Genomic DNA, 24,523 nt, shown 5'->3' on the forward strand with positions numbered 1-24,523 from the left:
GTTCGGAGGTGTCATAAAAAAATTAAGTCCCGTCCTACCAATTTTGAGGAAAAATTAAAAAGGTGCACGACGCAAATTGAAGAGAAGCTCGGCAGCGGGTTAGGGGGCAGGTATGCCTGTCGTAAAAGGCGACTAAAATACCAAATTGATTCAAGGGGTTGTTTAGCGTAACCCTTTCAAGGGGTTGCCATCGCAATATATGTGACCCGGTCTATGAAAAGGGGGCTTATGACTCAAAAAACACATCGGTTTCTCGCAAAAAAAAAACCGCTGTTAACAGCTGTTTCTCGCAATTTCTTTTTTCAGTCATAAGCCACTTTTTCATAGACCGGGTCACATGTAGCTTCTCCAACCCAATTGTCAACATCACCTACCCGTGGCGAATCCTGTTTCTTTAACAGCCGAGGCTCTGGCGACCCCAAGTACCTTATGGATCTAGGAGATGGGAAGGCGGTATGGCTTAGAAGGTTTCACGTGGTCATAAAAAATCATTCCCGAGATGGTGCTTGTTATCAGAACGTACCGGATCTTCATCCGGCAAAGGACCATCAACATCGATAACACTCCCCAAGGCCTTCGGGGAGTATCCTGATCGCTACAACAACAACAACGACAAAGAGAAGCTCGGCCTAAAATCTCTTCGGATGTTATGAAGCCTCACATTTAATTTTTTTTAGTATGGTCAACTTTATAAAACAAAATTTCTGTCACTCAACTGCCGAAAACATGTTCGCAACGTATAAATAACGATTGGGCGCTTTCAGCGAAAACTATTTTTAATTTTTTTCAGCGAACACAATTTTTTTGATACGTTGCAAACATGTTTCCGTCAGTTGAATGATAGAAAATTGTTTCTATGAATAGAGGTGGGAAAGGGGTAAATTGGTTTATATGGTAAAAATGGGTAAATACACAAATATTTATCCAAAAAAGGGGTATAAATTATCTTTTAGAAAATATGGGAAAGAAACATACAAATTCAATCCAAAATGTACTAAATCCTTGGATTCTTATCCATTGCTATGTTGTTGTTGTATTAACGACAAAGACACTCCGCGAAGGTTTTGGGGATTGTTATTGATGTTGATGGTCTTTTGCCGGATATAGATCCGGTACGTTCCGGTAAAAAAGCCCTACATCTCTGGAGCGATTAATATAACTACATTAAACCTTCTAGGCCATCCCGCCCCCACCCCTAGTTCCACGAGGAACTTGGTATCACCAGAGCCTCGTCTGCTAAATATGTGTATGATACATTCATATTTGTAAGAGGATTCCCCTCGCGTATGTGAGGTTGACAAGTTGCGGAAGATTTGAAGCTATAAAGCTTTGCATTGAGCTTATCAACCCCTTCAATCCCAATTGCTATCGGTTGAATTAGTTTTAATCTGTAATCCAGCGTTTTCCAAAAATCTTTACCCAATAATGCATGCCGTTGCAAACATTATAATTTTAAGTCAAAAATTAGCCAGAAAAAATATCTAAATCGGGGCGTTTAAAGTCGTTGCGCCTGCTAGGAGTCATACCGCATTTACTTCACGCTCCTAAATTAGTTGGCACTAATTATTGACTTCGAATGTTTGCTAGGTTGCTTGTTTAAAATCAAAATGAAAATGTCTTAATTTCAAGTGACGTAATCCTGGTATATACCCATAAAAATGGTAAATAAATAAACCTGTTAGAATCCCATCTCTTATCTATGAACGGCGAGTTGAGCCAACTACCAAATGAAATAATTATCCTTAAATTTTAATGAAAAAAACTTATTAAATTGTATTCGTAACTATAAAATGTGAAGGAACTGCCAGAGAGCCAAATACACAATGTTGATTGAATGTAACAAAAAAGTAAAAAATATTCAACGGTGCATTTAGAAAGTAACCACTCAACGGCTGATCAACGGTTGTGTTCGCTGAAAGCGCACATTGATAACCGCTTTTTTGCCAGTGCCGCTTTGACCGCGGAGATATAATCGATTATTATTTTTGTAATGGGAAACATTTTTTAAGTATACTAGGGGGCTTTGCACCCTGCTCGCTACGCTCGCCAACCCCCACCCCATCATCCGATAGCTTCGCTATCTCCAGTGGGGACAACATGAATGTTTGGAACGCGATATTTCATTTTTGAATGTGAGAGCGTGATAATGTTCTCATTCTGTTTCTAAATCTCCCATACCCAATTATTCAATATTCGACTCCGCATCATATAACCCTAACATGAATTTGCTTTTCTTTGCTTTTGCCATACGGTAATTTTCTCGTGCTGATTTACGCTTCTCGGCTTTCCTCTCTTCATATTTTTATGCACGGTTTTTCAACATTTTTGATTTGTTTTTCTTATAGAATTTCACATCGAAATGTAATATTTTCACTTTCAGACCAATTCTAAATATTCTCGCGGAATTTTGTTCTCGCGGATTTTTTTATTCCCGCGGAAAAATTCCTCCAATTCTGTTCTCCTAGGGAGAACAATAATTGGGGAATAGGAATCTCGAATTTTCGAAGTCAGCTGTTTTGTCAATTGAAATTTCTTTGCACATTTCTTATTTTGTTTAAAAAATTGAAAAGTTTAATTATTGTTGCAAATTTGTTGGAAATTAAGAAATAAAATATAAACAATGCACAGTATTTATTGCATTTCATGTGGTATTCACTGAAATGAGTAATGAATTGGTGCCACAGCAACATCAACAGCGGAACATGAGAAGAAGACGGCCGCATAACACAAATCTGCCGGAGTTGCCTGCTTCCATTCAGCAAAGCAATTTTCTGGCGGCCAAGTTGAGTTGAATTCGTCCTTCGTCATATGCCAAAATCTATTTAAGTCTTATTAAAAAATCCTTGCGCAATTTCTGGATGGCTGCATCAAATGAGCCGTTTATTTTGAAAGTGGCATAAGTCATTTCATGTCGTTTAGGTTCAGTGGTAATTTGTTTGTATCTCTCCTCGCCTCCAGTTTTTTAGAGTCCAATATCCAAAAGATGCAATTCTTATTATTATTTTATAATTGTAGAACCATCTATATATGCATTCGTTCAAAAATAAGAATGCATTTAAGACCATGAGTTGGAAATGACTTATGCCACTTTCAAAATAAACGGCTCAAATATGTATACCAAGAGCTCTACCGTTGCTTATGATATACTTTTCAACTTAAAATAAAAGATTATTGTGGTTGTAGTTGTTGTTGTATTAACAGTTAGAATATTGTGGTAGAATGTAAATACATATTTCAGCACAAATTTGTACAAATAAGTGTTCTTTCTTAAAAGAACCAATTTCCTTTAACTATTTTGATGCATTCCCTTTAATTTAACAAGTGAAAAAACTCCTATGAAATGGCAGAGAAATCTCCCTCTCCCTCACATTCATAATACCTACTTTTCTCCCATAACCGGTTTCCGCATTTTCGAACATTGTTCAGAATAGGAGGAAAGGGAGAAGTGAAAAAACTCACAAGGAATTTTTATTTAGAATACGAGGAAGGGGAGAAGGGAAAAAACTCGCATGGAATTTTGGTTTAGAATTTGGCTGTTTGTCTTTCTCAACAAATATTTTCTTAGCATTGCGACGTTGAATACGTTTTCTCTCCGCCAACTCAGCTTCGGTTACATTAAACTCTTTCTATAAATTAAAAAAAAAACAGTACATACTACAGAAAGATCATACCACTGAAATAAAATATTCCCGTAAGAAAAAAACTTATTTATATAATACAAGGATTAAAAATTAAAAAATATTCCTAAGCAAACAATTTGAAATTGTCAAAGATTTGGCAATTGTTTTACACAATGGCAAAACAAAATGTCTACAAGTCGATCAACAAAAGTCGGCTATTGCAATTCGATATTGAGTTAATATATTACTAAAAATAATAAATAAAATTTGCAGATAAAAAAAAATATAGCAAATTGAATAATGGCAAAGTATTTCACAGATATATTTATTGATACTTAATTTATTTAATAACAATGTTTTTTGCAATAATTGCAACTTCATGAAAAATGAGAGGGACACATCAGAAATATCAACTCTACTGATAATAACAGGATGCCGAAAAAATTGATGATGTGGTGCAACAGTTTTTTGATTCCATGGCATCAACTGTGCGCTCGTTATCGCCATCTGCAATAGCAAGAATTAAAATGAAAGTGGCACAAATCGTAGGTGAAGAGGAATTGGCTTGGGCGGAAGAGAATGCCGCACGAAATGTTAACTACATTTATTTACAACCGTCAGAACCACCATTAAGCAGCATTCAACATAACATATCGCTCAGCACAAATCTATTGCACCAACAAATATGAAATATGAAATAATATAATAATAATAATACGATACAATGTTAATAATTTTATTAATATTAATATATTTTTTGTCATTATAATAAATGTGTAATACATGTACTTATTTTTATTTTTTTTTTAATATAAATTTTACTTATTCAAGTTATCATGTTTAGTTGCCAAGAAACTGCTCCTTCACCATTGAAATATTTGAATTTTTCACGTATTGCTGTTCCCTCTATCGTTGGACGACCAATGGCATTTGAAATTGGGATAAGATTTTCTGATGGTAAAATTATATTGTCGGTAATATTAAATACTGATTCTGTAGGACATGGTATTGTTTGCTCGCGCATCATGTTATGTAAAATACAAGAAGCCATGATTTTATCAATTTTTTCGGGTGTGGTTTGAATTGGTGTGAAGAAAATTCGAAAATATGATGCCATGATGCCAAATGTATTTTCAGTTTTGCTCGACAATGACGATAATTGTATATTGCTTTTGTTGAGTCATGTAGTGGCAGTGCTCTTGGGTATTGCTTCATCATTGTATTGGACAAAGCAAATGCTTCATCGCCAACAATAACGTTTGGCAATACAGCATTAGATGATGCTTAAGCTGCAGGAGGTGGAATATTGAAATGACCGTCGTCTATCAACTGGCCCATAATAATTTTCTTATAAATGTCTGCATCTCCTTCTCTTCCGTATGAGCCAACGTCTACCGCAATGAACTTGCAATGCGCATCAACTATTGCCAATAAATTTATAGAATAGAAATCTTTGTATTTGAAAAAAGTCGAGCCAGCTCTCTGTGGGCGCTTAATTCGAATGTGCTTTCCATCAATTGCGCCACAACAATTAGGGAAACTCCATTTAAGGAAGAATGGTTGTTTTGAATAAAATATTTGTTGGTTTTGGCATCGGTACTTCCTACGGGAAAAATTCAAAGAATATTTCAATGGTGAAAGAGCAGTTCCTTGGCAACTAAACATGATTACTTGAATAAGTAAAATTTATATTAAAAAAAAATAAATACATGTATTACACATTTATTATAATGACAAAAAATATATTAATATTAATAAAATTATTAACATTGTATCACATTATTATTCAGCCCTATTCTGCATTTCGACTTGGATTGGAATTTTTTCGATTTGCCAATTTTTGTATTCTGTGTTCCAATCTCTTTCGATCCAACTTCGAATCGTTTGATTTTGTGTATTCTGCATTTCGATCGTAGTTCCGTTTTCCTAAGTTGCAAATTAGTTGGCGGAAAAATATTTTCTTTTTATTTTTTTATTAATTTATAAAAATTTTTAACAAAAATGTAAGTAAAACTTGTTGAGAAACGTAAAAGGCTTGATGATGAATGTTTTTTATGTGTTTCCAGGTCAAAACAACACAAGTGCAGTATGAGACGTTGGCTAATTTAATGGCAACAAAGCATTCTGTGATCGCACACCTTAAAAACATAAAAGAAATCAATACAATTTTTGTTGTTATATCGGCCTACTGATTTTTAGATCGCGGGTTCGAATCGAGCTCAAGGCCTAACAATAATTTTTTTATCATTATTATTGTTATGATAAATTTTTTCTTAATTGAAAAAATTTTTAAATTAGAATAGAAGAAAGAAAAAATTTAGACAACTGCCAAAGCTCGTTGTATAGATCCATTTCGGGAACTGCTAAATTCCTTCATCGGCAACGTTTAGGCGCCGCTGCTATAACCATTCAACCATCACAGCGGTTTTTTGTTTGTCTTCATTAATCCTACTTCTATTCTGGTTCGTGCCAATTGATATTCACAATCAGTAGGCCGAAAATTGTTAATACATCCCAGAGCACGGGGAAAAAGTGTCAATAAAATATCGCACTATGGCAGCATTGCCAACAAACAAGTCCAATTTTCACAGCCATTCTGCAACAGATGTCGCAATGTTGTGAATATCAATTGGCACGAACCAGAATAGAAGTAGGATTAATGAAGACAAACAAAAAACCGCTGTGATGGCTGAATGGTTATAGCAGCGGCGCCTAAACGTTGCCGATGAAGGAATTTAGCAGTTCCCGAAATGGATCTATACAACGAGCTTTGGCAGTTGTCTAAATTTTTTCTTTCTTCTATTCTAATTTAAAAATTTTTTCAATTAAGAAAAAATTTATCATAACAATAATAATGATAAAAAAATTATTGTTAGGCCTTGAGCTCGATTCGAACCCGCGATCTTAAAATCAGTAGGCCGATATAACAACAAAAATTGTTAATACATCCCAGAGCACGGGGAAAAAGTGTCAATAAAATATGACACTATGCCAGCATTGCCAACAAACAAGTCCAATTTTCACAGCCATTCTGCAACAGATGTTGCAGTGTTGTGAATATCAATTGGCACGAACCAGAATAGAAGTAGGATTAATGAAGACAAACAAAAAACCGCTGTGATGGCTGAATGGTTATAGCAGCGGCGCCTAAACGTTGCCGATGAAGGAATTTAGCAGTTCCCGAAATGGATCTATACAACGAGCTTTGGCAGTTGTCTAAATTTTTTCTTTCTTCTATTCTAATTTAAAAATTTTTTCAATTAAGAAAAAATTTATCATAACAATAATAATGATAAAAAAATTATTGTTAGGCCTTGAGCTCGATTCGAACCCGCGATCTTAGAAATCAATACATAATTTACGCTAATGTTACGGAATAAAATTCTCACCACCATAGCATTTATGCCATAAAATTTTTCTGTTGTAATACAGAAAGCACTCTTCAGATGGCCTCATTATTTTTATATGCATGCCATCAACGCAAGGATGACTCTTGGAAAGCCAGCCTTCGCATAAAGTTCTTGCTTCGCTTATATTTTCTCCTCTTCACTTTGTTCAAATGGTATCCACTGAGGGCATTATTTTGGTTCATTACATCCAGAAACGTAGACAGTGACTTTGACACTGTTGACTCTCCCATTCCTACATTATAATCCCCCCCATTCCATGCTGGTAACTGCCTTCTGCAAAAAATCTCGAAGCAGCTACTACAATATTAAGGGCAGATGTCGATGTCGAAGGCCTTGGACAAATTTGCCCCGCAAAAGTATCTAACACATACTTGAAAGCATCTTTCTTAAGTCGAAAGTTTTTTTGAACCTAAATAAGAAAATAAGGCATAAAACTTTACCACTTTTAAGTTCAATTTCTTGCAATTCGTCACTCATCTCAAATGGATTACATAAATCTCGTAATATTTGCCTTTCCATTCTCGCCTGGCCATTTTCGTATGCGTTGCTTTCCAACTCCACAAATAATGCCGCGGTTATTGATTCCATTCTAATAGACAGCTATAATTTGTCTGTTCGTTGGGCCCAGTTATATGCCACAGCAAGCTGCCGGAGTAGAGGAAGGTGAAGCGAAAACGTAAACAATCCTTGCGGAAAAAATAAATCTTCATAAAGTATCTTAGGCCAGTGCAATGAAATTAGCATCCATAAAATTCAGAAAATGTCAACTATGTTCGTGCAGGAATCCGTTTTAACAAAACTTGGTGGCCACGACAGGGAATTGGCCAAAAGAACGCCAAAAACACACTTACAATTATGAAAGCACTTCACTCAAGAAAATACAACACTGCGGCAATATATTCTTATTGCTTTTTTTGTACAAAATGGCGTGGATAATAAAATATAAACGTTTTTCAGTGTTTTTTTTTTTACAAATTTTCTTTCATTTATCTTGTTCTAATGTTCACACATTCCGTACCAACAGCTGATTTCGAAAAATCATTTGCTCTTCCTCTTCTCGTTACAATTCCGTCGTAATGTAGAATACCCAACTTCGATTAAAGCGGAGCGTAGAACGGGAACGTAATCGAAATGCAGAATAGGGGTGATTCAAAATATATAATTATGAACAATATGGATTTTTTTTGTCGCAGACGAAAAAGCCTAATTATGGTTAAAGGTTACAATGAACTTATAAAGTGTTATATTTCTTTACAGTCAATTTATTTTTTACTTTTTAGTTAATTTTATTAACAATAATAAAAGCTTATTTTTAAAAAAGTTTTTTTTTTCTTTAATTTAATTTTATTTTTATTTTTTAATACCAAACGGATTAAGCCCGCCCAACCGACGTGAGGGGTGCATCCGCATGACGCACGGATTTGTTTTTGCCGAGTTGTTGATAGGCGGAGGTTTGTTAACAGTGATGATAATCATGGTACATTTGTACTTTTTTTGATACATTTCACTTCCCGAAAGTACGTTGGTACTACATTGACATATTTAGTACATTTTTGTAAAATACAGCACTACACTTCAAGTCATTTGCAAAGCAGCTCTGAATGTACAAACAAATTTTTAATTTTTCGAAGAAAATATATAGTTAAGTTGTTTTGTTGCCGAGCACAATTTGCAATTTGCAATTATGGATCATTTAAATATGCTTATGAAAATAGCATAACTGATTCTAAAATTGTGAACAAATTTTGCATCAATAGAATTAAAGTACAGAAAATAATAACTCAAATAACAGGGCCAGAAAATTATAAATCCATAATTGCATTTTGTCAGAAGAATTTTTACTCTTAATAATAGATTTATTAACCGATATCGCGCCATCGATTTTTCGATAGGATTTGGGCTCAGGAAAAAAAGTTCCACTACGCATACCCAAAAAAATAATTTTCGAGCCTGCGAAATTTCATCGATTTTTTATGCATTTTTTTTTTCATTTTCAAGGCTCCAAATCATTTTTATGTATTTTTTTTTCGTGTAAATTGGCAAATGCAAAATTGGTAAATGCAGTTTTTTGAAAATTAAAAGAATTTTGGTCCAAAAGTCGACTTTTTTTCGCAGGCTCGAAAATTATTTTTTTGGGTAGTGGAACTTTTTTTCCTGAGCCCAAATCCTATCGAAAAATCTATGACGCGATATCGGTTAACTTTCGTCCATACAAATCGACCCAACCCAATATGTATATCAACAAATTTGGCAGTTTCGATTCGAATTTTTGATAAAAAGTGCATTGATATATTTTTAGATTTGATACCTTTGACCGATAGTAGCACGGAGGACATTTTTAATGCCATTATTAAATCTTTGAAAGACAATTCAATACCACTTGAAAAACTGCGCTTCCCAAGGCAGTCGGTTCTATGTACCGGAGCGACTCGGGATTTTTCCCGACCAAGGACTGTCATTTCAGTGTGACCCCATCTAATTTGTTTCGTCCCTCCCACAAATTGTCATCCTCCCAGCAGCTCCTTGCAGCAGGACTGCTCCATATTCTCTTACTCCGGGAAGGCATCGAATCCAATCCGGGTCCGTCTCCTGACCCCGGTCCTGAGAAATGGTTTTGCTGCATCTGCCAGAAAAGAATCTTTTTAGGACGGTCATACTCTGTCCAGTGTGTCGTGCAAGGGATGGTTGCATCGGACAGGTTGTTCTGGGATTGATCCCAAAACCCGACGTCCACGTAACTTTTATAAATCTTTTGTGGCTCCTTGCTGTTCACACCCAAAGGCGTCCCGTAGTCTACGCCTAAGCGCCCCCCCCCCCCACTACCTTCCAGCAGCCCCGCTGCTCAGCAAGCCACAACAAGTACCCGCTGCTGCTCGCGCCCCTCGGCGCCAACAACTCAAACAGCTGATACCACGCATCAGCCCCTGCCCCCGTCTTCTCCCCCCTCTTTTCCGGAAGCAATCGTGCAGGTCAGGGAAACAGACTCTTAGTCCCTACCTCCGTTTGCACCGTCTGCCAGCACAGAATATATAGGTTTGCGACATCCGCCCAATGCAGCTCCTGCCTTGGGTGGTGCCACTATCCTAGATGTTCTGGTCTCCGCGACGGCAACCCCCCGACGGGTTTCATCGCGCCATGTTGCCAGGTCGCAAACCCAAATCATCCGGGTACCCCAATGCTTGCCCAAGGACGCCCAGTCCCAAGGCTACAACAGCAATTGCGTCCTGGCCTTCACAACCCAGGCATAGTCACCCGTCACTTACCCCCAGAGTGGCGACGTCTCCCCTTATGCACTTCAGAATTCTGCAGTTAAACTGTAATGGACTAACTGGGAAGATTACGGAAATAGTCGATTTCATGAAGCGGCACAACATCCGCATTGCTGCGATTCAAGAGACAGCGAGAGCGGAAATGGAGGCGGTCTAGCGTTTATCATACACCACTCTGTGCAATATTATATATTTGATCCTGGCATCGACCGCAGGGACAATGTCTTAGAACGGCAAGGCCTATCTGTCTGGTCAGGCGATGCAAACCTAGAAATCATCAACATCTACATCCCTCCTGCCACCTGTTGCCCCAGTGGATACCGCCCTAATATCAGGGCCTTACTCACTGTCAGCAATCGCATTATCTTAGGCGATTTCAATGCCCATCATGATCTATGGCATTCAACTTGCGGGCGGACAGTAGGGGTGAGATGTTGGCGGATCAAATAGAAGAAACGACGTTCTGCACAATAAACGGAGACGCCCCCACGCGTATGGTAGGAAGCTGTCACAGCTCGCCAGATATCTCAATCGTGAGCGCAGAACTCGTAAACTGCGTCAACTGGCAGCCGATGGTAACATTGGCATTCGACCACCTGCCCATACTTATTTCGTTTGAGCGTACCGCCGACTTCATCGTCACTGAAAAACGCACTTTCATAAACTTCAAAAAAGGAAAGTGGGAAGAATATAAATCCTTTACAGAGAGCCGCTTTGCTGCCCTCCCTATCCCGACTGATGCCCGCCAAGGGGAGCGTGCCTTCCGTAAGGTCATTAAATCCGCCTCGGCACATTTCATTCCCGCCGGGAGAATTCCCGAAATCCGGCCCCACTTCCCGGCGGAGGCCGCAAACTTAGCGAGAGAACGTGACCTTATAAGACAGCTTGATCCAGGCGACCCCCAAATAAGGGATATAAACCAACGCATCAGATTGCTTGTGGATGAACACAAGCGGGCGAAATGGGAAGAGCACCTAAGAGGCTGTAACCTCTCTACCGGTGTGGGTAAACTTTGGTCCATCGTAAAGTCCCTATCGAATCCGACTAAGCACAAATACAAAGTTTCCATCGCCTTTGGCGACAAAGTGCTGTTGGACGCGAAAAAATGCGCGAGCGCTTTCTGCCGACAATATATATATAATGGATCCTACGGTCGACAAAGATAGACGGAGAGCCAATAGACACGCACATAAACACAAATTCAGCGCGTCACCAATCACCATCACCGCTAAAGAGGTTGAGGACGCCATTGGTCGTGCTAAACCATCCAAAGCAGTGGGCCCAGACGGCATAGCCATGCCGATGCTTAAAAGCCTAGGGAAAGAGGGTTTCAAATATTTAGCGCATGTCTTCAATCTCTCTTTCCACCTTTGTCATACCTGAGAAATGGCCAAGGTGGTCCCGCTACTAAAGCCTGGGAAACCAGCTAACATAGGTGAATCGTATCGTCCGATATCTCTCCTATCGCCAGTGGCAAAGACGCTTGAAGCCATTTTGCTCCCTTATTTCCAAGCAAATTTGCAGCTAGCCCCTCATCAGCATGGCTTCAGAAAACTCCATAGCACTACCACCGCGCTAAATGCCATTAGCACCCAGATAAATTGCGGTTTAAATCAATACCCCCACCATAGAACAGTACTCGTAGCGCTAGACCTATCAACAGCTTTTGATACGGTCAACCATGGCTCGTTACTGCAAGACCTGGAAGGGTCTACCCTTCCCCCATGTCTTAAAAGGTGGACCGCAAATTATCTGGGTGGTCGGCAGGCATCGGTGCAATTTAGAAACGAAACATCAAAACCAAGGAGAATTAAACAAGGGGTGCCACAGGGTGGTGTCCTATCCCCACTTTTGTTTAATTTCTACATATCTAAGCTACCTTCACCACCGGAAGGAGTCACAATCGTTTCCTACGCCGATGACTGCACAATAATGGCCACAGGCCCAGGCCCAACGATCGATGCGCAATGCAATAAAATAAACGGCTACCTCCCAGATCTCTCCAGTTTTTTCGCCTCGCGAAACCTGGCATTATCACCGACTAAATCTTCCGCGACCTTATTTACAACATGGACGTCCCAAATGTCGACCATTTTGAACATCCCCGTCGATGGCACTACGCTACCGACTGTCCTACACCCCAAAATCTTGGGTGTGACGTTTGATCAGGATCTACATTTTGGTGAGCACGCAGCCGCAATTGTTCCGAGAATTCAGAGCCGTAACAAAATCCTCAAATCCCTCCCTGGGAGTACTTGGGGAAAAGATAAAGAAACGCTCATGACTACATATAAAGCAATTAGCCAGCCGATTACGTGCTACGCGTCACCCATATGGTCGCCAAGCCTAAAAATAACCCACTGCAAGAAACTACAGGCCTGTCAAAATACTGCTCTCAGAATCGCCACGGGCTGTCTTCTTATGTCCCCAGAACACCTGCATAATGAGGCGAGAATTCTCCCCATCAGGGAGAGAAATGAGATGCTGACCAAACAGTTCCTGTTGAATACCCAGAAACCTGGGCATCCCAACAGACATCTGATTGATGAACCAGCACCGCCTAGTGGCTTAAGGAGTCATCTCCGTACGCATTTTGAGGAAATACGGCACCTGAGAACCCAGCCGTATGAAGTGAAAAAACACAAGCAGGTCCTTGGTGAACTCCATAAACAGGCGTCGGACCTTTATGCCGGGAATTGCCCGGTGAATCCAGTACTTAACGAAAATTATCCAAAACTCGCGGAAGAGGAACGCATACTCCCCAGGGAAACGCGTGTCACTCTTGCTCAACTTCGTTCTGGATACTGTAACAGGTTAAACTCTTACCTATCCAGAATCAACCCCGACATACAAAATGTATGCCTCGCTTGCAATGTGTCCCCACATGACACCAACCATCTCTTCAATTGTAATGTGGAACCAACGCCTCTAACACCCCTTTCCTTATGGTCCACCCCTGTTGAAACGGCAAGTTTCCTTGGACTCCCGTTAGAGGATATTGATGACAATTTGTGATCGGTCGGGGCTATTAGGTGGGGCGAGCATTGCTACAACAACAACAACAACTTGAAAAACTGATTGGTTTCACTACCGACAATTGCTCGGTCATGATGGTAGCAAAAAGCGGAGTACAAGCAAGGCTGAAGCAAGTTGTTCCAAAGTTAATGGATGTGTTTGTCACATTTTAAATTTAGCTTCAATGGCCGCTTGTGTCGTATTTCCCAACAAAATTGTTAAATCTTTAAAAGACGTAAACTATCATTTTTGTAACGGTCCCCTTAGGAGGGCAGACTTTAAGAGTTTTCAAGAAGATAGAATTCTTGGTCAATGGGATGCCCTCAAGTATTATTTTAATCTTTACGTATTTAAATAAAATAAATGATATGAATATAGAAATGCAGTCTGAAGATATTCGCATACTTTTACTTATTACCAAATTGAAAATTTTATAAAAAATCTTATTTAGACTCCAGTCCTATTTGGATGTTAAATATTGATTCAGATGAAAATCACTTAATCCCAGATGAAGTTTACTGCGGTGTTAATGTGGATATTATTCTATCAAACAGCCTTTTCGAAAAAGATGACGTACACTTATTTAAGAGCTGTGCTAAACAATTTTATGTACAATTTTGTAGTACTTTATTAAAGAAAGTAAATTTGAATGATAAGACTTTGCTGTGGGCTACAAAGCTTTCAGCAGAAAGTATTTTAAGCGGTGAAACAAATATTGTTATTGTGCCTTTAGTTATGGGCTTGCTTCCGCAATCTGCATTTGATAAAATAGAGAAAACTAATTCTGAATTTAGAGCTTTAGCAGCGCATGATAGCCTTATGCGCAAATGTTTTCCAATATTTATAGAATAGTTTAAGGCATATTGTCGATCCCACAATCATCCACAAACGTAGAAATGATATTTTCTATACAAAATTTAATTTAAACTAAGTGTGTTAGAAGGTTTCCTCACTAAAAACACTTTTTGGATAAAGAAGCAGAATATAGCTCTAGTTTGGTTCAAATTCACATCCGAAGACTTTTGGTACATTTTTGGATGAAAAATGTATCAATTTTTTTTCTCGTTTGGTACAAAATGAGAAAAGCCATTTATCATCCCTGTTAAATTTTACATTTGATTTTAAACTAATTCACTGTGCTGATAGGTTACACAAATTACGTACAAATTTTAATAAGAAAATTCGTGAAAAGTAACTGTTCTAAAAGAACACATTTAAGGATGCCATGAAAAAATATTTAAAATGCTCAGTTGTTTTGTCTTTACGATCAGCATTCAAATGAGCATAAAACATATATTGAAGAATTAAATCCCTTTAGTGCAAAAATATTAGCATATACATACATACAAATATACTAAAAAATAGAACTTTTATTTAAGAATGACGAACGAAAATGTTTAAAACTTTTAACGAAAGAGTATTTTTCAAGAGATGTATGCATTATTAACTATTTATGTGCATTAAATACCGCTAGCGAATGCTATGGCGCATGGTCGTAATCAAAACAAAATATGTTTTCAATTTAGTTGCAGCTTTTTTGATAGATAGCTCAAAGAAAATTAGGTCAAGAAGCTGCAACTAAATTTAAAATATATTTTTTTTTGACTTTGACTATGCGCCTATGTATGTACGTATGGGCCGTATAATGTCTCACTTAAAGCAAGTTTGCTTGTGGAGTTTACAGCGAACAAACACTCGCACTGCATTTTTGTTAAAAATGTTACTTTTGTTTAAACAATTTTGTTTAAGTATTTTTTTGATGCAGAACGAAGGCAAATATTTCAAAGTTTTACTACAAAGAAGAAATATTCCAATCGATCCATCCGTTTTGATTTTTAGCCGTGTAAACAAAAATTTTATGACTTTACTACTTTTCCTCAAATTATTACGAATCTTTTGTGTGGGAGTATAGAAAAGTGATGTTTTTAGACTTTCCGAGGCAATTTTTATAATTTTTCTCCGTAAGAACCATCATCGTACTTTAAGTAATATCCATATTAATAAATAAAGAATTAGCGAACCGTTTTCGAAATTTGGGCTTAGCAACACATTCAGCAAATTATTTTCATATTATAGATTTATGGCCAAATCCAGCGTCCCTTACGTTTCACTGCTCTACACAAAAGTTCCACTATCTAACGAACGCTAGTCATATCGAACAGTCCTGCTGTTGTTGTTGTTGTTGTTGTAGCGATAAAGTTGCTCCCCGAAGGCTTTGGGGAGTGTCATCGATGTGATGGTCCTTTGCCGGATACAAATCCGGTACGCTCCGGTACCATAGCACCATTAAGGTACTAGCCCGACCATCTCGGGAACGATTTATGTGGCCACATTAAACCTTCAGGCCATTCCCTCCCTCCCTACCCTCAAGTTCCATGAGGAGCTTGGGGTCGCCAGAGCCTCGTCTGTTAGTGAAACAGGATTCGCCGCGGATAGGTGAGGTTGACAATTGGGTTTGGAGAAGCTATATATTGCGCTGGCAACCTGAAGGGTTGCGCTACACAACCCCTTGAATCTGGTATTTTAGTCGCCTCTTACGACAGGCATACCTACCGCGGATATATTCTGATCCCCTAACCCGCTGGGGGGAAACAGTCCTGCTCTCGCATCTCACTGCGAATCTTCGCCACCCATCAACATGGCTTCCGCAAAATGCATAGCAATACCACTGCGCTAAACGCCATAAACACTCAGATAAAATACGGACTGAAACAGAAAAAACTGCATTATAGAACGGTGCTTGTGTCAATTGATCTGTCAATGGCTTTTGTAACAATCAACCATGGCACCCCACTCCAAAAGATAGATCACAAATTATCTGGATGGGCAGTAAGCGTAGGTTCAATTGAGGAACCTCAAAACCTAGGACAAATAAGCAGGAGGTACTCCTGTACCTGATCCCGGTCCAGAGAAATGGTTTTGCTGCGTTTGCCGGAAAATAATCTTTTTAGGACGGTGTCAGTGTTTCACGTGTAAGGGATGGTTGCACCGGACAGATGTTCTGGGCTTGACCTTAAAACCCGACGTCCTCGTAACTTTTACAAATCTTTTGTGGCTCCTTGCTGTGCACACCCAAGTACCCGCTGCTGCTCGCGCCCCTCGGCGCCACCAGCTCATACGGCCGCTCGTACTCATAACTAAAATCTTCGTAGTAGAGTCGGTAGCAATGCCGAGCATAAGCCCCTGTCCCCGTCTTTTCCACCTCATTCCGGCACTAGCATTCGAGTAGGCCAGGGAAACAGGCTCTTAGTCCTTACCATCTTTTGCACTGTTTGCCAGCACATAATACATATGTTTGCCTTGGACGGTGCCACTTTCCTAGATGTTCTGGTCTCAGCGACGGCAACCCCACGACGGGTTTCTACACCGGGTATCCCAATGCTTACCCAGGGACGTCCAGTCCCAGGGCAACAACAGCACTTGCGTCCTGGCCTCCCTCAACTCAGACAAAGTCACCCGTCACTTACCCCCAGAGTGACGATGTCTCCCCCGTTGCAGTTAAACTGTAATGGGTTATGAAGCGGCATAACATCCGCATTTCAGCGATCCAAGAGACGAAAATCACGGCAATATCTGCTTTGCAGAACTGCTCTGGGTATAACGTCAATAGAAAAGATTGCGAGGGCGGAAATGGAGGCGGTCTCGCGTTTATCATCCACCACTCAGTGCAATATAATCTATTTGATCCCGACATCGCCCGCAGGGACAGTGCCCTGGAACGTCAAGGCATATCTGTCCGGTCAGACAATGTAAATTTAGAAATAACATCTACATCCCGCTTCCCAAGGCAGTCGGTCCTATGTACCGGAGCGACTCGGGATTTTTCCCGACCAAGGACAGTCATTTCAGTGTAACCCTATTTAATTTGTTGCGTCCCTCCCACAAATTGTGATCCTCCCTCCTGAATCCAATCCTGGTCCGTCTCCTGACCCCGGTCCTGAGAAATGGTTTTGCTGCATCTGCCGGAAAAGAATCTTTTTAGGACGGTCAAACTCTGTTCAGTGTGTCTCGTGTAAGGGATGGTTGCATCGGACAGGTTGTTCTGGGCTTGATCCCAAAACCCGACGTCCACGTAACTTTTATAAATCTTTTGTGGCTCCGTGCTGTTCACGTCCAAGGGCGTTCCGTAGTCTACACCTTAGCGCCCCCTCCCCCCCCCTCCCCCCCCCCCCCCCCCCAGCTCCTGCCTTGGGCGGTGCCACTTTCCTAGATGTTCTCGTCTCCGCGACGGCAACCCCCCGACGGGTTTCATTGCGCTATGCTGCCAGGTCGCAAACCCCAATCTACCGGGTACCCCAATGCTTGCCCAAGGACGCCCAGTCCCAGGGCCACAACAGCAGTTGCGTCCTGGCCTTCCTCCACCCAGACGTAGTCACCCGTCACTTACTCCCAGAGTGGCGACGTCTCCCCCTATCTACACCTCTCCTGTCACCTGCTGCCCCAGTGGATACTGGCCTGACATCAACTCACTACTCACTGGCGAAAATCGCATCATGTTACTTGATTTCAATGCCCACCACGGTCTATAGCACTCTAACGTACAGGCGCAGAGCAGGGGTGACATGTTGGCGGACCGAAGAGAGGAAACGACGATCTGCACAATAAACGGAGACGCCCCCACTCGTATGGTAGGAAGCTGTCACAGTTCGCCAGATCTATCCATCGTTAGCGCTGCGTCAACTGACAACCGATGGTAACATTGGCATCAGACGACCTAACCATACACCTTTCGCTCGAGCGATCTGCCGACATCATCACTACTGAAAAACGCACTTTCATAAATTTTAAGAACGTGCGATAATTATAAATGTTATACTGTTAATCGCTTTGCTGCCCTCCGTATCCCGACTGATGCCCGTCAAGGGGATCGTGCTTTTCGCGAAGCGCTTCGGCTCGTTTTATTCCCGCCGGAAGAATTCCGGAAATTCGGCCACATTTTCCGGCGGAGGCCGCAACTCTAGCGAGAGAATGTGACCTTATAAGACAGCAAATAAGGGATATAAACCAACACATCAGATTGCTTGAGATTTAATTTCCTAGCGCATGTCTTCAACTTGTCCCTATCCACCTTCGGGCTTGGAAAATGGCCAGGGTGATTCCGCTATTAAAGCCTGGGAAACCAGCTAACATAAGAGATTCTTATCGTCCGATATCTCTCCTATCGCCAGTAGCCAAGACGCTTGAAGCTACTCTGCTTCCCTATTTTAATGCAAATTTGCGTCTTGCCAATCATCAGCATAGCTTGCGAAAATTACATAAGACTACGTCCGCGCTAAACGCCTTTAATACGCAAATAAACTGTGGGTAAAATCAAAAACCGCACCAAAGGACAGTAGTCGTTGCGTTAGACCTGTCAAAAGCTTTGATGCGGTCAACCACGGCACGGTACTGCAAGACCTGGAAAGGTCACCCCTTGGATACTTGCATCGGTGCAATTCAGGAACTTGACATCCAAACCGAGAAGAATTAAACAAGGCGTGCCACAGGGTGGTGTCTTATCGCCACATGTGTTTAACTTTAACATATCGAAACTCCCTTCGCCACCAGAAGGAGCCACGATCGTTTCCTACGCCGATGACTGCACAATAACGGCCACAGGCACAGGCCCACAGATTGATGAGCTTTATAACAAAATAAACAGCTATCTCTCTGATCCCTCCAGTTTCTTCGCGTCGCGAAACCTGACATTGTCACCGACTAAATCATCGGCGACCTTATTTACAACATCGACGTCCATTTGGGACCATTTGAACATCCACGTCAATGGAACTACGCTACCGACTGTCTTACACCCCAAAATGTTGGGTTTGTCCTTTCATCAGGATCTACATTTTGGTGAGCATGCAGCCGCAATTGTACCGAAAATTTAGAGCCGTAATAAAATCCTCAAATCTCTTGCCGGCAGCACTTGGGGTAAAGATAAAGAAACGCTCATCACAACTCGCAAAGCAGTCGGCCGGCCGATTGCATGCTACGCGTCCCCGATATGATCGCCAAGCCTAAAGGCTACTCACTTGTAGAAAACACAGGTCTGCCAAAATACTGCCCTCAGAACCGCTACGAGCTGTCGCCTTATGTCCCCAGAACACAGTCTACATAATGAGGCGGGAGTACTCCCCATTAGGGAGAGAAATGAAATGCTAACCAAACAGCTTCTATTGAATACCCAAAAATCTGGGCATCCCAGCAGTCATCTGATTGATGAGCCTACAGCGCCCAGTGACTTAAGGCGTCATCTCCGTAAGCATTATGAGAAAATATGGCACCTGATAACACAGCCATATGAAGCAAAAAAGCATAAGCAGATCCTCAGTGATATCCACAAACAGGCGTCGTACCTCTATGTCAGGAATTGTCCGGCGAACCCATTACTTAAAGAAAAATACCCTGAACTAGCAGAAGAGTAACGCACACTCCCTAGGGAAACGCGAGTCACTCTAGCTTAACTTCGATATGGGTACTGTAACAGGTTAAACTCTTACCTATCCAGAATCAACCCCGACATACCAAATGTATGTCCTGCTTGCAATGTTACCCCACATGACACCAACCATCTCTTCATTATGGGCCACCCCTCCTGAAACAGCAAGTTTCCTCGGACTCCCGTTAGAGGACATTGATGACAATTCGTAATTGGTCGCACCTATTGGATGTGGCAAAGCACTGCTACAACAACAAGAACAACAAAAACAGAAGCTATATATTGCACTGGCTACCCCTTGAATAAATTTGGTATTTTAGTCGCCTCTTACGACAGGCATACCTACCGCGGGTATGTTCTAAGCCCCTAACCCGCTGGGACAGAAATTATGCGTCTTGACCTCTCTTGGTCACACATATTTCGCTGCTTTTCTTTCTGAAAATTTTCTTATTTATTTCTTTTTGTTTTTTTTTCTTTCAGATTAAAAGTATTGATTCAATCAAACAGCGTTGGAAAATTTTGTATGAAAAGGATAGTAAGCGGTGGAAAAGCGTTTCCAAAATTTATCAATCAGAGGTCGGATTTTGATTTTATTAAACGCTACTCACAACATCCCACCCCATCCACACTTGTTGAAGGAACATACCACATATTTAAGATGTACTATATAGGTATCCATATATATATATATACGAATAAGAGGAAGCTTCGCTGAACCTAGCTTCAATTCAATGATTATATATTGTAATTCAACATTTAAAAACAGTACCAACGTTTGCCGGCGAGTTGAATCGAGTCTGACTTTACAAATTTGTATTTTTAACAATTTAATTAAAACAATTTAAATGACAGCAAAAAAAATTTAATTTAGAAGATGTGGTTTCTTCTTTTGGAGGGAGTGATAGTTCAAGCATACATTGTGTTTTTTGTTTTTTTTTGGGGTAAATATTATTTATGAACATTGTTAGTACGTAATGAATATTTTAAAGATGTGAAAAACAAATGGTAAGCACATTAATGGCGTGTAAAATAGTAAAATAATAAATAAAATAAAACTAAAATTCAAAATTAAAAGTGAATACACTTCAATAAGTACATAGAAAAACTGAAAACACACCCCAACTTACACTCTGAATTAAAAACGAATAAATAAAGAACTATTTGGTAAAATTTAATAGTGGAAAGTATATTTCAAGTAGTAGAAGGAAAACTAATTTTTCGAAATTCGTTCACTCCGCCTCTTGAAATATGTTAGGAAAATCGAAAATTAGCTGAGTAATAATGAAATACAATTACTTCAAAACTTTTCAATTTGTATACAATGCAAAATAAATTTGTGTTTAATTATTTGCAATTGCCCGATACCTTCGTGAAAATTAACCCCCTATGCTTACATTAATTTAGTCTTCAAATACCGTCCTCCGCAAAAATTTGCTTTCCAAATATTAACACAGGCCTGCAAGGTTTTTTTGTTTCGGATCAGGAAGTCATTTCTGACGTATTTCTGCGTGCTTAGTCCGAATCCGTCCTCAGATTTGGTGCAGCACGTCAGGTTTTTGAGATATCCTGACCTAAATGTGCGAAAAACGCTGTTTTTAGCATTTTTTGAGTTTATATTTTAATAATAGGACATTTTTTTGTGCAGATCTGCTTACAGTATCTTTGAGAACAACTCTTTCCACACAAAATCCATTTTCGAACGCCTCGATTCGATTTTTTTCCCCGAGATATGGTCAATTCAAGTTGGGGTCTGTTGTCGAAGTTACATATCATGAGGTGGCCGCTAACACTTTGGGTCGCGTATTTTTCTTGCAATCGGTTTTTCGCGACAACTTGTATCTAGAGATTTTCGGTTTTGCTGATTACAAATTCGCTATAAGACTATCAAATTACAAAATAATTATTACAAAATAAACAATGCTAAAAACAGCGTTTTTCGCACTTTTAGGTTAGGGTATCTTAAAATCCCGACGTGCTGGACCAAATAAGAGGACGTATTCGGATTCAGCGGGCAAAAATACGTCGGAAATGACTTCCTGATCCAAAACAAAAAAAAAAAAACCTCTTTTTGCAGGCCTGTGTAATTAACTAGTGGGGTCGAATCGTAGCATATATCTTTAATGATATGGTGTCTTCGAGCCGCACAAATTAAAACAGCAGTACTGCAGCAATGCTACTTAATTAATGGAATAATGCTGATACTCAAATTCATAAGGCGCTGCAAAAGCGCAGTTACGTTTGATTTGCCAGCGATGCGGAAGAACGTGATGCTCCGTCATAAAAGTAATACTGCTACATCAACTGCAGCTCGTACACACCCACACATCAAGGAGTAATTGAACGTAATCGTTAGGTTGATCTTTTTTATTACAACAAAATTAATATTTTCATATCTACTGTGAACTTAAAACAGAATTCAAGCTGGGTTCGATTTTAAAAAGCATCAACACGAATTTATGCCCCTATTACCGTTTACAACTCAACTCTGTTTCAGTTGAAATTCTGCAATTTGGTATTACAGATTACAACTCAACCTGTCAAAAAAAATGTCGGTTGAAGTTGTCTAGTCTTACAACTTTTTGTGGCATTACCGTTTACAACATTGTGTTGGTGTGGTTGTCAAAGACATCAAAATCTGACAACTAGCAGTTGTCTCATACAATTTTGCAAATGTTTGGAAAAAAGGTAGGTAACGTTTTACAAGACAGTTCACCACCTAATTTTTAACAAAAATTTTCAAAGTTGGTATCAAAAGACACGTTTCGACCTCCGTTTTTAGAATCCGAAATCAAAAATTAAAAATTGCATTTCTGTCGTATCATTTCGTTTCAAATTTTCATGTGGTTATATTTTTCCAGATTTTTTGTACACACCAATGCAGAAAGGTGTTGGACCCAACCAGGTATTCTGTGCAAAAAAACTATGGATCGGACCTCATATTTCGGACCCTCTCGGGTCATTTTATGGGTTTTTCGGATTCCTAAAACGATACCACCTATGATACTTTTTGAAAAAAATTTAATGAGACACCTTCTTGTAAAACTTTGCCGGAAAAAATTAAAAAAAAAACTGAAAAACGACCTTTTTTACATTAATTTAAACAATCTTTGTAATCAGCAATTTTGTACACATTTATAGAAAAAACAAGTTTTCAACCAAAGATTACATTGAACATCTTTTGGACCTTCTGGAGCGACATCCCGAAGTTTGACGAAGCAAGGCGCAGTTCGGATGCAGCCAAAATAGGTGAAATTATGCGAATGTGAGTCCCATCGATACTACCCACTACCTGTTTTAGAGTAAAATGCGGTTTTTGTACCGCTTTGCTCTGGAGTCATATGGGTTTTAATCCAATTCGCACAAATATGCTCCTCAATATCTAAAACCTCTTTATTAACTGTAGATGTTGTCCAGTCCAACCCTAAAATCATTTTCACAGCATTTTTGATAGCTGCCGTCAACAAGGAGTGTATATTAAAATGGGGGTACAAGCGTCCCTCGAGCAATATTCTTCCTTACTTAACCGAAAATAACTTACAAATCTGCAAAATAACTTCATTAGAAGCTCATCATTTGTCACTTAAACGTTTTCTTACTTGGTGTTTTCTAGTTCCAAGGGATTGGAGTGATCACGTAAATTATTTCCGTTTTCGCGACATGACAATTTTGACGGCAAAATTTTCGTCGTTATAAAAAAAATTTAATATTATTTAATTGATAACCATTTTGCTATTAATATAAAAATCACTTTTGCAAATGCTTGAATTTCCGCCATAAATTGATCAGCTGCTCATTTATCTGTCAAATCATAAATTTTTTAGGTTGGCTACATCAATTCAACTTCAACTGAAATAAGTTTTAATTCGTAATACCAAACAAGGGTTGAGTTTTTTTTTAATTGCAACCCAACTAAGTTGTGTTGTAAACGGTAATAGAAGCATTAATTTCGTCCCATTATAGATCCGTGATCGCATGTTACGATTCGACTTCAACAAATATATATACGGTTACCAAAAACTCCAATTAAGAAAACTTATATGTATGCACAGAGCATTATCATTTACTGTGCCGTGAAAAGTACAGAGAAATAATTATATATAAATAAACATCAGTTGATTATAGTCCTTTCCTTTTGGGTAAACATTTATATATACATACATACATATATAACGAGTAATCAATGAAAACTTGTGTAAGGCACTAATTATAATTAAATTTTTTTTAAAAGCTCATTAAAAACCCTACATAAATACTTTAATAAAAATATGAAAATCGTAAAGCTAAATTAAAAGGAAATAAAAAATATTTAAGGTATATAGAAAGTAAATTTATGCTATTATTTATAAAAATTCTATGTGTATATCGTAATTTTAATTTAAATTTCTTACTTCACGTCATCAATTATATAAGTAATAAATACAATAAAAAACGATTGCCAGTTTTAAATAAAACCATTAGTTACTATTACAGAAACAAAAACAAAATGTTTTTTCTTCAAAATGCTTTTACACACAGGGACAACATCCGTATTGGTAACTGGTACCGACCACCTACTCAGGCTCCTCTCGCTCGAGCGATCAGCCGAAAGGGAAGATTGCAAAATATATACAGACAATTACTTTGCTGCCCTCCCAATCGTGACTGACGCTCGTCAAGGGAAGTGTGCTTTTCGCAAGGTCATCGAAACCGCGTCGGCTTGTTTTATTCCCGCTGGAAGAAACCCGGAAATCCGACCTCTTTCCAACGGAGGACGCAACATTAGAGGACAGCACGACCCTGGCGACCCAC

At 39.3% G+C, this 24,523-nt stretch overlaps 1 protein-coding gene across 1 annotated transcript in view; it reads left to right on the forward strand.

The window, feature by feature from the left end:
* MEP-1 overlaps nt 1-24,219 on the forward strand; it is a 46,138-nt gene extending 21,919 nt beyond the window's left edge. The window contains exon 6 of the mRNA XM_067786952.1: nt 20,216-24,219. Within this exon, the coding sequence (XP_067643053.1) occupies nt 20,216-20,220 (5 nt within the window). The 3' untranslated portion in view covers nt 20,221-24,219. The remainder of the gene's footprint in view (nt 1-20,215) is intronic.
* Nucleotides 24,220-24,523: the final 304 nt, after the last annotated feature.

Source organism: Eurosta solidaginis, chromosome 5 (genome assembly GCF_040869045.1).
Source record: "Eurosta solidaginis isolate ZX-2024a chromosome 5, ASM4086904v1, whole genome shotgun sequence".
Taxonomy (NCBI): domain Eukaryota; kingdom Metazoa; phylum Arthropoda; class Insecta; order Diptera; family Tephritidae; genus Eurosta; species Eurosta solidaginis.